At 39.7% G+C, this 13720-nt stretch overlaps 2 protein-coding genes and 1 long non-coding RNA gene across 6 annotated transcripts; all 3 read left to right on the forward strand.

Annotated features, from left to right (window-relative positions):
* Positions 1-81: 81 nt before the first annotated feature.
* Positions 82-4337, forward strand: trbd (ubiquitin thioesterase trabid). The gene is made up of 7 exons (XM_065318024.1): positions 82-284; positions 360-559; positions 744-1411; positions 1466-1604; positions 1657-2840; positions 2892-3040; positions 3100-4337. Exons 3-7 carry the CDS (start codon positions 965-967, stop codon positions 3176-3178), a joined length of 1998 nt encoding a protein of 665 aa, XP_065174096.1. The 5' UTR covers positions 82-284; positions 360-559; positions 744-964; the 3' UTR covers positions 3179-4337.
* A 360-nt stretch (positions 4338-4697) lies between these two features.
* Positions 4698-8892, forward strand: LOC135803861 (uncharacterized). Its single transcript, XR_010550897.1, has 3 exons — positions 4698-5077; positions 6064-7051; positions 8759-8892. It is a non-coding gene; the product is annotated as an uncharacterized lncRNA (long non-coding RNA).
* Positions 8893-8899: 7 nt separating this feature from the next.
* Positions 8900-13511, forward strand: Unc-115a (Uncoordinated 115a). Of its 4 annotated transcripts, none has more exons than XM_065317576.1 (12): positions 8900-9088; positions 9147-9610; positions 9750-9818; positions 9889-10081; positions 10153-10395; positions 10472-10709; positions 10765-10940; positions 11318-11394; positions 11902-11971; positions 12268-12308; positions 12814-13014; positions 13073-13511. In XM_065317576.1, the coding sequence occupies exons 1-12, from the start codon at positions 9004-9006 to the stop codon at positions 13184-13186; spliced, it is 1971 nt and encodes a 656-aa protein (XP_065173648.1). In that variant the 5' UTR covers positions 8900-9003; the 3' UTR covers positions 13187-13511. The 4 variants fall into 4 exon arrangements, with proteins under 4 accessions (XP_065173648.1, XP_065173647.1, XP_065173650.1 ...); XM_065317575.1 differs by lacking the exon at positions 11318-11394 and adding an exon at positions 11591-11688; XM_065317578.1 differs by lacking the exon at positions 9750-9818.
* The last annotated feature ends 209 nt before the right edge of the window (positions 13512-13720 follow it).

Here is a 13720-nt window from a genome sequence, read left to right on the forward strand (position 1 = left end):
TTATTTTGCTATAAAATCTACACATTACTAATTTTATAACCATAACACACGTGTAAACATTTTTATTACATTGTCTCGTGTATTACAGGAACCTGTAATGTGTGCATAACAGTAGCAGCAGCAGTAGCAGCAAAACCTGCTGCAGAAGATGTTGATGTGACAGCTGTGACGAGCAGCAGCAGGCGCAGATGAGCGAGGATAATCGCGCGCGGGTGGATAATTGTGCGTTCTCGTGCGTCCCGAGGGTGGTTGTGCATGCCCGGTGAGCAAACGCCGCGACAGACGTGAGTATTCGCGCATTTCGCTGCGTTTTTTTTATGTGTCACTGCTCTACTCCTACCTCTGTGTACTCATTGCAGAAATCGTCGAAATCGTCGTGATAGATGCGCAAAACAAAGGAATATTCATGGTTTCAAGGTTAAAATCTGTTTGTTGCCCTCGCCAGCGTGTAAACAGCGACGTTGCAGCCACTGCCGGGGTTGGAGTGTTGTTTAAACACCTAGTGGAACAGTGGGCTGAGAAGAGGACTGTCTAGATGTGACCTTGTTTCAATCAGAAGGTGAGAAATGCATTAACATTGCCCCAAAGTATATCAAACAGAGATGTGTTACATAAACATGTCAATGTTTTTTGTGTTGGCATTGTTTTTGCTTAGGAATTGGTGTAAGATGCCAAAAGTAAACTTATTCATATATTGTACATGTTCCGAAGGATAAATTGACTTGTATTTTGTTTATTTTTAGATAATAATCAACGTAATAATGGATTAGGCTGATTTTCAGCCCGTCTACACGCTTCAAAACAATGATTAATTCATGACGCCTCTCAGTTTAACTTAGGCAACCCACAATACACCTCATAGTACCACACACACACGAAGGTAATACAATACCCAAACAGGAAAAACACGTATTTCTGGTTGCGTTCACAACTTTCGCACCAATCCGCCACTCGTCGGGCGGCCATGATGAGTGACGAGCAGCGCACGCGCAAGTGGACGTGCGACTACTGCACGTACGAGAACTTCCCCTCGGCAATAAAATGCACGATGTGTCGTGCCCCGCGTCCGTTTCAATCGGAAGACATCTTTGGTTTGTATGATCACCATCAATCGGCGGAGAATGCGTCTCCGCAGGCGGAGTTACAACTAGGCGCAAGCGCATGTCAACGTGCTGCGTCACCACCGTCATCTTGTAAAGCATGCACGTATCTCAACAGAGGGCGCGACAAGTCATGCATTCAGTGTGGCACGGCGAATAACCTGCATGAACATATACAACCTCTACGGATATCGCCGAGTAATGCTGATTTGGCTGCTAGTTTACCAAGGTCACGGAATAATTCACCACCGGCGAGTTTGACGAATTTGGAGAATAGCAGGCGGAGTAAGGAGAGTAAATGGAATTGTATTGTAAGTAAATTTAAATATTTTTACATTTTGAGGTTATAATTTTTATTTTGTAAGGTTTGTACTTATGAAAACTGGCCACGGACGTTGAAATGTGCAATGTGCGGCAACACACCGAACAATCTCTTCTCGCAAGCGTCCAGTCTGATTTTATCATCACCCGAGCGAGATGTTCAGAATACCAGCACACCTATAGGTTAGAAATAAATAATTTTCACATATTTTAATAATTATTGTAAAAATTGTAGAATCCATCTCGCAAACCTCAAATAACTGCGAATACGAACGTAAACTGCGTCATCTCCGACGTCAAGCCGACTGGAACTGGTTGAATGCCTGCAATGGCGTCATTGAAGGCGATCCCAATCCAGTCGAAGTCTACCTATCCTCCGGTGGTGACCCAGCGCGTACACTGACAGCGTCCGAAGTCGCCATCTTGAATCGATCTTCTGCATTCGACGCAGGGCATACATTAGTCCATCTAGCGATACGTTTCCAACGCGAAGATTTACTCGCCATTCTTTTATCCCAGATAGAAGGTTCTGGATCGGGTATAAAACGCGTTCCGAGTTACGTGGCGCCCGATCTGGCCGCGGATATCCGCCGCCATTTTGCGACAACAATCCGTCAGAGGAAAGGCAACTTTCCGTGCAATTTCGTCACGGAATTGCCTACATTCGCGCTGCCTGCCGAAGTGGATGAACTCCCAGCGCCGGTGCAAGAGCAGCTGTTTACGGAGTTACTGGATAAAGACGCGCAGGAGCAATTGGAGAGCGATCCGGCTGTGATAAACTGGTCGCTGGATCTCACCGTACGGCTGGGGTCGAGGTTATACGCGCTGTGGAATCGTTCCTCGGGTGATTGTCTGCTGGATTCGGTCATGCAGGCGACTTGGGGTGTGTTTGACAGGGATAATGCACTGCGGCGCGCTCTAGCGGAGAGTCTAAGTCAAGGTGGGCATGTGTTTTATCCCAGATGGAAGGAGTATGAGGCTAGCCACGCCTCTTTTTTGCAATATTCGCTTGAGGAGGGGCAGTGGAAGGAGGATTGGAGGAGTTTGTTGTCGTTGGCTGGACAGCCGGGGACTAGTTTGGAGCAGTTGCATGTGTTTGCGCTTGCGCATATACTCCGCCGGCCGATAATCGTGTACGGCGTGAAGTATGTGAAGAGTTTTCGCGGTGAGGCGTTAGGTTATGCGAGGTTTGAGGGTGTGTATTTGCCGTTGTTGTGGGAGTCGAGTTTCTGTGTGAAGACGCCGATTGCGTTGGGGTATACACGCGGGCATTTCTCGGCGCTGGTGCCGTTGGAGCCGTATAGTCGGCTGGACAGTCGGCCGACTTCGCAGAATCCCGATCAGATGCAGAGTACTTTCTTGCCGCTCATGGATAGGGATAGGAAGTTGTTGCCGATACATTTTTTGACTGAAGCTGAGGTTTGTATTTTGAGGTTATGTGGGGCAAAATTTTAATTTTGTGTGTTGTAGTTGGGTCGTGAAGAGATTATTCTGCGACAATGGCTGGATGTGTGTGAAACAGAGGATGGTATACTGGTTGCGCAGCATTTCATCACGAAGCGCCCTCTGTTGGTTGCTCAAATGGTCGAGGAGTGGCTGAATCATTACCGGCGTCTTGTGTAAGTAAATTTTTTTTAATTTTTCTGTTGAATTATTAATAATAATTAATTTTTTTTAGGCAAATGTCGTCGGCTCCATTTGTTAGACCTCTACCCATTCAGGATTACTCGAGCGATGGCGACACCGACGAGGAATAACGCAAACTGAACGCCAACGCCGCCCAGCGCCCCGCCTCGCACAACTAGCGCCCTCTGCTATGCTATGCTATCCCCACCCTATCCTAGATTATCACATCACAAAGTTATTCATTATTAGGCAGCTGGTATTTGTTTGAATCTCAATCTATGCAACCCAATTCACTCTTTCGCACACACAACAAAAGAAAAACACATTAATGTGTTGCTTGTTAATAAAAAACAAAAAGTACGTGTGATAATAAGATGGCGGATAAAATTTACGAGATTTTATTGCGCATGCGCACGCCGGGAAACAGTTTTTTGTGTGCTGTTGGTTGTCGAATATTTATTTATCGGGTTTAATTGAGGTTAGAATATTTGTAAACCGTAGACGAATCACTACAAGTGCTTTCTCTGAACGTCCCGCTGTCTGCGGACGCATTGTATATTTATAGAATGTTTAACATTGTTGCTTTTTGTTGTTATTTTGCGATTTATTACTAAACATACAGTGTGTTTTGTTCAGCAGACACACACTGTATGTTTGCGCATATTTTATTTATTATTTTTTTGAAGGGAGAAAGTTATATTATATTATAACCTAGTTGTTAGGTTTAATTATTATTTTTGTTTTGGATTTGATGCGTTTTTGGAAATTTTATCATACATACATAGTGTCTGAGCGTATTGTTCGCAATTCTATGTCTTCGTTCTCGCTCTCGTCTCTTCTCTTTACTGTTTAAATCGCGTGTTTGTTGTTAGTTGACTTAATGAGAGAAGAAACAAAACCTAACCAAAAAAAAATGCGAAAGTTTCAATTAGTATGTTGCGAAATCAACACAAGTTGTCAAAGTTGTAATAAGAAGTTTACTGTCAAATGTCAAATTACGATGATGAGTTGAATGCAATCAGTGTGCGTGGATGTGTAACTTTAAGCACACTGTATGTGTATCTGCTTGTTGCAAATGCAAAAGTGACGAATGGTGGCACACCGAACGAAATTTACGATTATTGCAATGGATTACAATGATTATTACAGATTTAGACATATTCTAATATGATTATTATTGAATTTTGAATTTATTAACGATTATTATATGAGATATTGAGAATATTATATGAATATTGTTAACACAGTGTGTTATAAACAGAAGAATCTAGAATAAAGCGTTCAAATTATTATCGGTTAACAATTTAAACGTTTTAAAACAAATTTGTTTAATTTTTAATTTGTTTATGCGTAAAATTCTGTTTGCAACACTCGGTTTATATAAAATATGCTGCACTGCATGGTGGCGCCCCCTACACACTTAGTTTAGGTACTATACAAACACACAAATTATTTTAACGTTTTTCGCGTAAAATACGCAAAATTAACGTGTAAAACACCTTAAAAACGGTGTAAAACATTATGTTTAATAGTTTTATATATAATTTATTGTAAATATCAACATATTTGTTGATATATTCCAAAATTGTCAAAACTAAAATGTAATTTATTTTAGTTCCGCAAATGACCGTTTTGCCGGTGTGGCACTACTGGCGCTGCACTGCTCCCGCTGCTCCGTTGTTTCATGCACCTCGCAACCGCGGCGAGCTGAAACCCTGAAAAATAACCGGTGCGCTACGTGCGTAAATCGTGAATTAATCGACATCGCACCAGTGCGGCGGCGAGCGGATGCCAGTCTAGTTGGAATCAGTACACACGCTGTTGCGTTTACGTGCGGGGAACGTTTGGCGATGTGCTCGTACTCGTACTCGCTGCGCCTGGTAGTGCCCGTCAGAGTCGACGTCCAGCAACGGCGGTGATTGCGTGATTACATTACACACAGAAACTACACACAGATTGAGAAAGAAGCGCGTGAAATCATCAATTTTGGTATCATCAACAACCAACAGCGCACACATCAACAGCAATGGGTGAGTTCGAGTTACATAAATTCGTAATTATCATCAACATACACACTAACACATTAACATTCATACGAATATGTAGAGTAGAGTACGCGTACAACCTTCGGGCACAATTTACAATTATTCAGTTGAGTTGTAAGGTTTCACAGTTTGGTTCACACCCTCGCTAAAACGGCGGCGGGCGAACGCGGACGAATAAAAAAACGAACGTGCACGACGCCTGAAAAAAACAAGATGGTTGTGTGTGTGTGTTGAGGTTGATTTTTGCGTGAATTAACAACGCGAACGCCCTTTGACCCATTTTATCTTTGCCGGCGCCATGCAATCACTCAACGTGGTGGTACTGATAAAGAAAATCAACAGAGTAAGTTTAAATAAATATAAATATGATTAGAATACATCACAAACGCATTAAATTTAAGGTTAGTGAAATAATTTTGAGGTTATGTCATGCGTGAAGGTCACAAATCGATATTTTAGGGTGTTGAGGTAGTGTAGGGGTGTAGAATACCACCGAGGGTGTTGATTTGTATTTATTTAGGGGAAATATTTGGACTTTGATTGTTGATTGAGTCCATCGAGATTATTTTTAGTTGTGTCTCGAATCTCGAACCTCGACGGTTATTGAGGTATTGTGGTGGATTGCAATTCAAGTACGGTGAGTAACTAGTACGCTGAGGTGCGTGTGACGCGACTTCCTGGGTCTTTAACCTTTTGCAAGATGGCGGGCAGGTCGAGGCGGCATTCACATTCACTTCATCGATGTAATAAAATTAACTTTCATTGATTCATTTTGTCACTCGTTTATTTATTTATTAGGTTTTTTGGAGATCGAAAGATCAAGTGAGTGGTAAATATTCATCGTGTGTATTTAAGTCAAAGAACAGGACCGTATTTAATTTATTTTAAGTAAAAAATTTAAAAATTTATTAAATACGGGCCTGTAAAGTGGTTTTAAGTGTTGGTTTTAATTAAATTGATATTGATTTCAGTTTGGAAGTGTTTAGGCGGTAAAGGTACGCAGATCAAACAATTTGTGTGAAGTTTTACTTGTTTAAGTAATAATACTTAACGATTTCTGAGAAATTAAACATTTGCGAAGTAATTTACGTACTAATTTTCGATAACGATGTATTTAATTTAATTGTTGTAATAACTGCGTATGCTTGATGTTAATTATAAAATTATAGCTTTGGTAATAATGTGACATCACAGCAAATTTAATATTTATTGCATATTTTGCATAATTTGTGTTTATTTATGTTTTTATTTTGATTGTACGAGCATAGGTGGCGTTAGTAGTGTTAATTTCGGGTCGGAAATGCTCAATGATCAAGGTGTGGTGCAGTGTTGAGATGACTCGGATGACTCCTCGCGTGAAGTTAAGCGGATCTCCGAGCTTAGCCGATGTTAACACGACTTAAGTCGATGTGCGCAACACCGCAGTGTTAACTCTGCTTCTGCTAGCGGCTGTTTAGTATTGTGTTCGCATTCGTCGGGTGTAGATAAGAATAAAAAAATAACAATACTTAAGTTAAGTCACAACTTAAGTCACTTTGAAAGTTGTATATATTGTTACAATTCGTGTGAATTTTAAGTTTTGTTGAATGCAAATAATTTCGATTGTTTTTGGGTGTTGAAAAGGTGGTTTAAGTTGAGTTGGAGTTTAAGTTGGCTTAAACTGAGCCGTACTTAAATTAGTCGTGTCACGATCGGATGGTTTTCGGTGCGTGCGCGTAAATAATTTCCTCTACACAAGAATAACAAGTAACAAGTGAAGTGACCCGCAGGAATTCCTGCGCGAGTTCACTTAAAACGACTTAAGTTAAGTCAAGTTGAAAAAATAAATTTCTAGTGCGTGTTACTGTTGCATCGTCCCCGAAAAAATATAATAACACACAAAAGAAAGTGTACTGACATTACTTAAGTCACATCACATCACATCAACCGGAAGTGAATTGTTTATTCCGAGGGTAAAAAGTAAAAGAAAAAGTTTTAGATTAGATTAAGTTTAGTTTATCGACCAAAAACTGCAGAGTATTTAATTTAATATTTCTAGGTAGGAGATACAGGGTGTTCATAGGTTTTCTTTGTGTTTAAATATAGATTACGTAATTTTTTTTGTTTGATTGTCGTGTTATCATTGTTTGTTCTGATAAAAACACAGTCTACAAAGATGACATCATCCGGTGTATAAATATTACGTCAATAACCAATATAGAATATAGAAACTTGTATCACCAAGCACCTACTTAACTTAAGTACGATCACACTTTAAACAGGTTAATTAAATGATTTCATTTTTTGATTTCTTCTAACAAAACACTCTGTATATCATTATATCAATACATATGACTTAAGTCAATTTTACTTACTTTAAGTACTTAACTTTTAAGTGCCTAGTGATATAGTTATGATTAATTGTTTATAATTTTTAACTATTTTTCAAAAATTTTGATTATCATGACTTGTGACATGTGAGTAATCCAATTACATATCAAATCGTATTGTGTTTCTTATCATTATCATTAAAACATAATTTATTGTTTTTCTGTGACACTCGGTGTGTGATCGAAAACAATACGATTTTAACTCACGCCGCGGAGACGCGATTCGTGCCAAGGTTGTTTCTGCTTCTCGTTTCCAACTATTTTTGCCTGTGCGCAACGTGTTTTTCGCATTTTTCCCGACTTTACTCAACAAGTGCGCAATGCGCATGCGGTGTTTACTTAAGGACTTACCTGCTTGCATTTTGTGGTAATGTGATTATGAATATTGTGCATAATTAGCACATTGTGGTGTTGTTTTCACTTTTAAGTCGACTTAAATTGACTGAGTGTAATTCACATTTACATACGATTTAAGTATGTGGAGTTTATAAGTAATTACTGGTTATTGATGTTAATGCGCGCGTGAGTCATAAGACTTAAGTCGGTTAGGTTTGATCATGCGCAGGTAGCTTAAGTATGGTATTAAGATGAGTGCTTAAATATTACATAATAATCGGTTACTTACGGTGTTTTATGTGTTTTAACACTTTGATTTCATCTGACGTCATTAAATGTCGGCCATTTTGTATGTTGTAGGTGTATTACGTCATTGTAATACATTATTTGCATTCTAAAACAGCTTCTTTGACATTTTACGATTGTTTTTATTTTTATTTTCATTTTAGTGTCGTTTTTCACTTGATATCAGATTCCGAGTATTGTTTTCAATGCCAACAGCTTTATTCAACTAAAAATAAAAATAAAACAGAGACGTATTTATTACTAAAAATTAATTAAAAAAAAAAGAAAACTGTTTCATCTTTGCGGATGAAGTCAGCTTGTTTGATTTAATTACTGAGGAAGCAATTAAACTGCTTTAACAGCACAACGTGCACACTGCGCATGTTCTTCTTACTTTACTGCGCCGCGTTATAGACGCTGAGTAAGCGCGCTGCGACTTCAGTCGAATATTTTCTAAATATAGCATCAATCCACGACTACTGTTGGATTTTTTTGGTTAAATTTCTTCACGTTACGTCTGGAATCGATGAAAACCCACGTCTTAAAATAGTATAGTTGAGTTATTTATAGGCAACCCAACTTACACACGTGTATTGTACAATTTTCAACAAGAAAAAAATACTCTGCAGTTATTTTTGGTCGAATTTAAACTTACTTTAAAAAAATATTCGTTTAGACACCGTGAAAATGTTGAAATTATTCCGCGGAAGTAAATCTGGCAAACACAAGAAGGGCAAGGACAAGTTAGATGCCAAAACAAGCGCGCAACAGTTGATACTCGCCGAACAAGCGGACGCAAAAAACAGGAATAATCAAAAGACCTACCACCAGAAGTGTTTCACTTGTGCACGATGCAGACAAGCGTTTCCCTCCGGAGAGAAAGTCACCTACACCGGAAAAGAGGTGTTATGCGGGCGGTGTATGCACATCCCAACAAAACAAGTCATCACGCCGAAAGTAGGCAGCCCAACGAGTAACACTAGTAAATCTAGTACTAATCAAAATGGTAATATCACCAACACAACATAAAAATCCCTAGATTTTAAACACAAATAAAATTTCAGAATGTGCTGGTTGTAAAGAAGAATTAAAGGAAGGCCAAGCACTCGTGGCCCTCGAACGACAATGGCACGTGTGGTGTTTCAAGTGTGGCACATGCGGCGCTGTCCTACACGGCGAATACATGGGCCGTGATGGCGTGCCGTATTGCGAACGCGATTACCAGCAGCAATTCGGCGTGAAATGCGCCTATTGTCAGCGCTTCATCAGCGGCAAGGTGTTGCAGGCGGGTGACAATCATCATTTTCATCCGACATGCGCACGATGCACGAAATGCGGCGATCCATTTGGTGATGGTGAAGAAATGTATCTACAGGGTGGGGCTATCTGGCATCCACGATGCGGGCCAGGTCCGACTGAGAACGGGCAGATTCTCAATGGGAGTGGGGATCAAAATGGCCACTGTACGGATACAGATGGCGGGCGCGAGTTTGATCGCATGAGTAGCTCAGCTGTCAGCGAGATGCAAGTAAGAATTGTTTTGAGTGAAAAAATTAAACCACGCCTCTTTTTATTTTTTTATTTTTTATTAGAATTAAAAAATTGCTTTAGTTGTTGATTTTTGTTGGTTTTTACTGCACGAGTGTTTTTTATTGTTTTCTTTGCAGTTTTCGATGCGTTCGCGCACGCCTAGCTTGAACGGTTCCTTGTATTGCGCGAGTAGCATGTCTCGAAAGGTTTGTTTCATTTTTTTCTTGTGTCGGCCATTTTGTTAAGTTGAAAAATTAATATTTTGTGTATATTTAGCACTATGGATATAGAACGCCATCTCCCGGGCTTGTTTTGCGTGATTATAATCGTTCTACCACACTGCAAGAAGACATTTCGAAGCTTTACACCTATAGTTACCTCACTGAAGAGCCATCTCTCGGGTATTTGAAGAAACCGATTGATCCGTATGACAAAGCGCCTGTTTCGCCACATTTTCATCGACCTACATGTAAGTAATCCAATAGAAACACATTTTTATGTGTTTTTGAGGTTATATTGATTGTTTTTTATGATTTTTAGCTCAAACTTCTCTGAGGGGTTTGTCTTCCGGTAGTGGGCGTTTCCGACAGACAAAATCCGGTATGATGGTTATGGTGGACGCTATGCGATCGGAAACGCCCCGCCCGAAATCGCCGCACATGAACAACGAGGAGCCGATTGAGCTTGCGCACTTTCCGGATGCGAAACCGCCGAAACCCGGTGATAAACCGAAGATTGAGAGGGATGATTTTCCGGCTCCGCCGTATCCGTACACTGATCCAGGTAATACATTTAAAAAAACATAACCTAACTTATAACATAACCTTATTTATATTAAATTTGTGGTTATGTTTTTTAGAACGTAGAAAAAGAAGGTCGGATTCTTATAAAGGCGTGCCTGTTTCGGATGATGAGGACGCCATTGACGGAGAGGTGCGCACACCGCAGGAAATTGAAGATGCGCAGCTCAAGCGTGAAGAACAAGAGTTGAGTAAGATTGCGACTGGAATTGGTAAAGTTTTCCTCAAGAATGTCAAGGAGAGGGAGAAGATCAAGCAGTGGAAGGCTGCGAATCTTGATCCACGCAATGCTTCAAGGTAAAAATTTAATTGTTTGTATTTTAATGTTTTTATTTGAATTTTTATTTTTTAGGACACCGTCTGCTAATAAAGAACCAGGTTATCGACTACGATATGATTCGCCGATTGGCGCGAGTCCTTCACGAAACCTCGACCACCAAAGACCCTTTGATGATGAAGAATTCGATCGTTCGATGAGTTGCCGCTCGTCGATGGGCCGCTCCACCGGGCAGATACCGAGTTACAATGGTGAGTATAGCGCCATCTTGTTTGGTTTTAGTTAAAATAAGAAAAACACGCGAATTTATTGAAATTATCATGTGAAACTTGAGTGAATCTAATTGGCCACTTGTTTAAGTTCGAAAATTTAGTAAAAATGTCAAAACAATAACAAAATTACACGAAATGACGAAATTTTAGAAAGGTAACTGCATTATCGACCTGCGAGGTGAGCGAAATAACCTAAATTTGTGCATGGATGCAGTTTATTATTAAAATAAGTTTAAGATTTTTAATTATTTGCTAACAATGTGTGAATTTTATGTTTTTTGTTGGTTTTTATTTGATTATTTTGTTTTTGTTTGTTTTTGGTTATGTTTTTCGTTGATTTTCTCACTGGTGAGTAGTCGTGTCGCCTCTGCGTAACCCGCCTCGACCGGGTTACGGTCTGAAGTCGTCCACGCTGCCCGCCCGCAACGGCTACGTAAGTATTACTTAAACTGCATAACATAACCTACAAGTCAGAAATGTAAAAACACTCATCATCACTCACTCACACCGCTCACTGGTAGGCTATATATATACAAGTAGGGTATACATATGAAACGCGTGGCCAATTATGACTCAGCATAAATATCTCTCTTGCACTCACGCCGCCATTTTCATTCTCGTCCCCGCAGTCGTGAGCGCCCTCCGACATGTCCCGAAGCCGGGCTATGGCCTCGCGCCGCGCTCGCACACCTTCAGCTCGACGGCCGGTAGTTATACGCATATTCCCGTAAGTGCAGGTTGTCATAACCTCAAAATATAACACAGCTTTTAGTTATATTTATGATTTAATCATATTTCAATAGTAAAAACATTATATTTTGATCATTTTCATCAAATTTAACGTATTTACACACATTTCACATCTCATTTGTTGATTGTTGAGTGTTTTTCCTGATTGTTTTCAATGCAAGTGTTGATGTGACTGTTGAAACTTTCGCAGGGCGATTACTCGTTTAGCGGGATGGGCGTGAAAACGCATAGTACAGACTTCAGCAGCGGGAAATCCGACAGTGAGTATAAAATACACCACCAACAAAAAGGGAATCAACTAATAATAACAACGCGACGGTTCAAATGTTTATATTCTTTAAGTTTTTATTTATTTTTATCGCTTGTTCGGTTATATGCTTTCCTAATGGCTTTCACTAGTACCTATTGCAGCGCCCTCTTGTGTTTCAAGTGTAAAGGTTATCTTTTAGTTTCTTGGGTGCGAAAGTAACAAAAGTTTATGGTGTTTTCAAACATGCTGCAAGCGCGAATCGATGGCGGTTTATAATACACACACTTTTCTTCTTATTTTCGACAGTTTCAACTGGGTCCATCACTGATGTCGAACGGCGTCCGCTGGTATGTACATTCTCTCTCCAAAAGCGGCCATTTTGTTTTCTGCACACACACAACAAACACTCTTCTAGTTTATTTTAGTTATTTATTCAATTTCAATTCGGCATGCGGTTCTTTTTTTGGTTGTAGATGTAGAAAGATGTAAATTTTTTGCTTATTTTATCAGTTTTTATGTTGTGTGTGAATTAGGGGTGTGAAATACCGGTATTGAAAATAACGGGTTTTTAAAAAACCGGTATTTTAATTATTTTTTATATCGGTATACTGTTTATTTTCAATATCGGTTTTATAAAATACCGGTATACCGGTTTTTTAAATACCGGTATACCAGTTTTTAAATATCGGATTTATAAAATACCGGTATACAGTTTTTAAATACCGGTTTTATAAAATACCGGTATACCGGTTTTTTAAATACCGGTTATTTTTAATACTCAAAATTCACATCCCTAGTATAAATCAGTTTTTCTAGGTTATGTTTTGTAATCTTTTGTATCTTGATGTATAGAATTCGGAAATGCCGGTATCAACGACATACACGGGCGGATTGGGCCGGTACCCAGGCGGATTCGTGTCACAAGTGCGACGCTCCCTGCCGACCCTGGCGCACACGATGCTCATCAACGAGCCGGCGAAGATCTACCCCTATCACCTGCTGATGATCACCAACTATCGCCTGCCGGCCGACGTTGACAGGTGTAACCTTGAGGTATGCAACATAACCTCTATTGCGAAATATATTATAACTAATTTTGTGTTGTTTGTAGCGACATCTATCGGATGCCGAGTTTGAGATGTTGTTCCAATGCCCCCGGCCGGATTTCTACCGTCTGCCGACATGGCGTCGCAGCGAGCTGAAGCGCAAGGCGCGACTTTATTAATTTTCATGCCTAAAGAAACAAAATGGCTGCCATTACACAACACACACACATACACACAACGCATGCGCAAGCATACGAAACAAACAGAAAACGCTGTTTTTATCTCTTGAAATTCTTTTCTTCTAAAAAAGAAAAAAAAACGTTTCACACTGATATCTTGCACGCTGCGCTGACATTTATGTGCAAAACTCAATCTTGCCACTTGGACTCTTACAGTGTTGTCAGTTTAACAGTAGATTTTTACGGGTCATATTCAGACCCGCCATTTTGCCATTACGAGATGATACTAACCTAAAATTGCGCAGGAATTATGTTGAGGTAATTGAGATATTTTTCGTTATTTTGCATTTTATTTCGTGTTTTACGTTTATTAGACCGTGCTTTCAGTTTTTCAACAAGCTGGAACAATTGAATTGACATGAAATACAAAAATATATACAAAATGCAATGCTGTACGCTTTAAAACTTAAAATTCAGTTATTTACTTCATTTTTATGTATTGCTGGAGTATATACTGCTGTACAAGGTCAATGT

This window comes from Atheta coriaria, unplaced genomic scaffold, assembly GCF_025399875.1.
Source record: "Atheta coriaria isolate IRGN ID8LTWV9N9 unplaced genomic scaffold, Caltech_Dcor_3.1 hic_scaffold_3_pilon, whole genome shotgun sequence".
Lineage (NCBI taxonomy): Eukaryota > Metazoa > Arthropoda > Insecta > Coleoptera > Staphylinidae > Dalotia > Dalotia coriaria.